Source organism: Borostomias antarcticus, assembly GCF_949987555.1.
Source record: "Borostomias antarcticus genome assembly, chromosome: 7".
NCBI lineage: Eukaryota > Metazoa > Chordata > Actinopteri > Stomiiformes > Stomiidae > Borostomias > Borostomias antarcticus.
This window is the reverse complement of record NC_140240.1, coordinates 27,323,984-27,327,470: the sequence shown is the minus strand read 5'-3', so window position 1 is coordinate 27,327,470 and position 3,487 is coordinate 27,323,984. Positions and strand designations below refer to the sequence as shown.

At 48.3% G+C, this 3,487-nt stretch overlaps 1 protein-coding gene across 1 annotated transcript in view; it reads right to left on the bottom strand.

Annotated features, from left to right (window-relative positions):
- pik3r5 (phosphoinositide-3-kinase, regulatory subunit 5) overlaps positions 1 to 2,491 on the bottom strand; it is a gene marked incomplete at both ends in the record, with an annotated part of 13,864 nt that extends 11,373 nt beyond the window's left edge. Inside the window, 4 exons of the mRNA XM_084441423.1 lie at positions 482 to 620; positions 1,049 to 1,117; positions 1,395 to 1,510; positions 2,392 to 2,491. Coding sequence (XP_084297549.1) covers positions 482 to 620; positions 1,049 to 1,117; positions 1,395 to 1,510; positions 2,392 to 2,491 — 424 coding nt within the window. The remainder of the gene's footprint in view (positions 1 to 481; positions 621 to 1,048; positions 1,118 to 1,394; positions 1,511 to 2,391) is intronic.
- Positions 2,492 to 3,487: the final 996 nt, after the last annotated feature.

Here is a 3,487-nt window from a genome sequence, read left to right as displayed (position 1 = left end):
TTAGATTGCTATTCTTGCACTTTGCCTTCAGCACTAGATTATGCTCTTAGTCACTTGTTTTAGAGAGAAGATGCACTTGTGAGTTCTGGCAAGTAGTAGTACATTGGCTCTTCCTACGTTAAATGCAATTATTGTTAGTCGCTTTGGATAAAAGAGTCTGCTAAATGACTGTAATGTAATGTAATGTAATATGGCCTTGTCCGATTTCTGAGGTACTCTGTAGGTCGACAGACAGAAGGAGGAGAGGAGAGGAGACTCATGATGCTCCATTGACCATATCACATCATCCTCTCCTATTTCCTTCCTTATCTCCATGCTCCAACGTCATCCGATAGGTGAAAGTGTAGCATGCTCCCATACACGGCTGCGACCCATCCAGCCATGTCAGAGCAGTGAAGGGGGCGACAGGACAGTCTATTCGGAGTATTCCTAGGGGGAGTCCTGGGTCCTCGTGAGCGAGCGCGTCTCGGTCCTCTCTCACCTGGGGCTTTGAGTTCCTGGTGCAGGGTGGAGAGCAGGCCCTTGCACACGCTGCAGTAGGGCTCCGGCCAGGTCAGGAAGCAGCGGAACACCTCCACCGCCTCCTCCAGGAGCTCCGAGTCCGCCGGACAGTAGGGGGTCTACGAACAGGGGAAGGGGGTGGGGGTGAGAGGTCAGAGGTGACAGCCGAGGGTGTGGGAGCCGTGATTGGGGTTTGTCTCGCGTAGCCGGTTCTCTGCGATTTCTCCGGCGTTGGAAAGCGAGGATAGGGATTGGGTACTAGGATGGGGTTCTGGCTACAAGCTGTAAGCGTAGCAATATGTAGGTAAGTAGGTGCTAGGCAGGTAGGTAAGTAGGTGCTAGGCAGGTAAGTAGGTAAGTAGGTAAGTAGGTAGGTAGGTAGGTAGGTAGGCAAGTAGGTAGGTATGTAGGTAGGTAGGTAGGTAGATAGGTAGGTAGGTAGATAGGTAGGTAGGTAGGTAGGTAGGTAGGTAGGTAGGTATGTGGGTAGGTAGCAGTAGTAGCACTATGTGCTAAGAGTGTAAAATGCTACAGCCAAGGCCCTTACCTGCAGCAGGGTGGAGGAGAACATGACAGCCAGGGGAGCCACCAGCTCATAGCGACACTGTTCTTGGACCTGGGGACACAGACAGATGACAAGACCCACTATGGGTAACCACACATGCCAAGTGCAATACTCATTCAGACCACAAGGTGTCACACCGCTACACTGACCAGAAGAAAACATGAAGGGATGAAAAGTGCAGCTCATGGCTGTTGTGTGTGTGTTATTTTATGTTTGCCTGTGTGTGTGTGTGTGTGTGTGTGTGTGCGCGTGTGTGTGCACGTCTGTGTGTGTGTTTGTTTATGTTTGCCTGTGTGTGTGCGCATCTGTGTGACCCATGACCTCTCACCTCTCTGGTCTTCCTGATGATCTGTTGCAGGAGGATGAGGAAGTTCTCTGGATCTCTCTTGACCAGTTCCTCTAGACTCCAGCGGTTCATAGACTGACCGGCCGAGCCCATGAGGACTGGAACACACACACGCACACAGACACACACACACACGCACAGACACACACACACGCACGCACGGACACACACACACACACGCAAGGGGAGAAAGTCTGTCACAAAATATCCTTGACAGCGCCAGTAAACAAATCTAAATGTTTATCTCTATCTCAATACAGTACATGATTCAGAGACCTCATGCCTATGGGAGTATAGGTGATTGGGTGATTGGGTGATTTCTCTGATTGGTCCGAATATGCCAACAGTCGTCATCCTCCTCCCAGCTCTTCTTGCCCTGGCTTCTCATCTCATCATGCCTCAGCTGCGGTCTGTGCTACCACTTCCTCCACTGCCATAGTGTCAACTTTTAGAACTTCCTCCAGCAAGCCGATAACAGCTCTGCGAGGTTCTCGTTTCAAAAACATGTACACGCTCGAAGCGCCCGTCTAATATGCAACAACTACCGCTTGTCACACATTCAAGGCTCAGAAGGTGACAAAAACATGTGTAGGCCTACTTTTAGGTCTGGTAGTAAACAGTTATGTCCTTGGTTAGCCTTTGTCGGGGATATTTGTCAGGCCTTTGTTCTTCCCTGACTCTCATTTGAGTAAACTCCAGCTTGAAATCCAGAACAAAAAATCCAGAACAACAGCATACAATAATATCGGGCACTGGTCCTCTGTGACTGAAGCCAAGGTTGTTTTCTCCACATAACCTACTGTACAACTGTACACTGAACCACTCTCCAAAATGTTGACCTAAAAAAATATATAGTATAACCCTGATTTACCCAACATTATAAAAAGTAGGCAAACAGATTTTACCGACGTATATTTTCAGTCGCAGGGTAAATTAGCTGTATTTCCGACCCTTGTCCTCCGCGGCTATGGGTTCTTACCGCTCCAGGTCTGCGCTGCCGTGGATCCGTGTCTGAGGCCGTCCAGACACCTGTCCAGCGCGTGCTGGATCCTGTCCTCCGTACACGACGTGTGCTGCATCGTCACTCGGGTCCTGCGGAGACAGCAAGGTGGGCCTGTGATACGCCATTATGATCGGGAGGCTTATGTTGGCTGTGTACACATACACACGCACGCACACGCTCTCTCGTGTGCACTCACTCAACCCTCCCATCTCTCCTTATGGCTGGAACTATCACAGCTTTATTTTCAGATCGAGGAGGTGAAGCCACATCCACGTTTCTATGAAGGTGATTTAGGCTGAGTACGCATGGAAATGATGCGGTAGATATGGTTCCTAGAAAATGGCTGTGAACGAGGTGTGGGGGTGGTGTGTTCGGTGAGGTGCCATGGTGTAAATATAGTATAAACATTGTGTGTTGTCAGTCAGGTCAGTATGGCATTAATGTTACAAGACTTTTCAGGTTAGCTCTCAATGCGAAAAAACATTTCCATGAGTTTAACTTCAATAAAAATAATGCATTTTTAAAAAGATGTTAGTATAAAGTGTGCGGGATATATATTAAGTGTTTGTTTCTGCAATTGCCAGCACCTTGGGAGGAATTGACGTGGCAACAAACACACGTGCAGCACAGTTTGGATTGATAATTTCATTTTCACTCATATTTCAGTTGATGGTGGTTTTCCCTCTGATTGAACACCACTCGGATGTTGTTCTCGGTTTCATCTCACTCACCTTGCCTAGGGCCTAGGCTACATCATTGTCTCTGTTTTGCAAAACAGGATGAGCCCGTTGTTGTTGTGGTCTCGTGTCTCAGTCAGAAACACTGCAAGGTCAAATAGTTGAGTCTCTCCACGAGTTATCATCTTAGTATCAAGGTTACTGATCATTTTAAGTGATAGCCCACATCGCTAATGGAGGACTGACCTAAGTCAGAACTAGAAATGTTGCATGGAGAGCGCGGACATCCTAACCTGACACTCAGAATGAATGAATGCCCATTTCACTTCGCATTTCGAAAATTCCGATTCCGAGGGGCTGGAGTCAGGCTACCATGGCTACAGACCTCCGCCCAT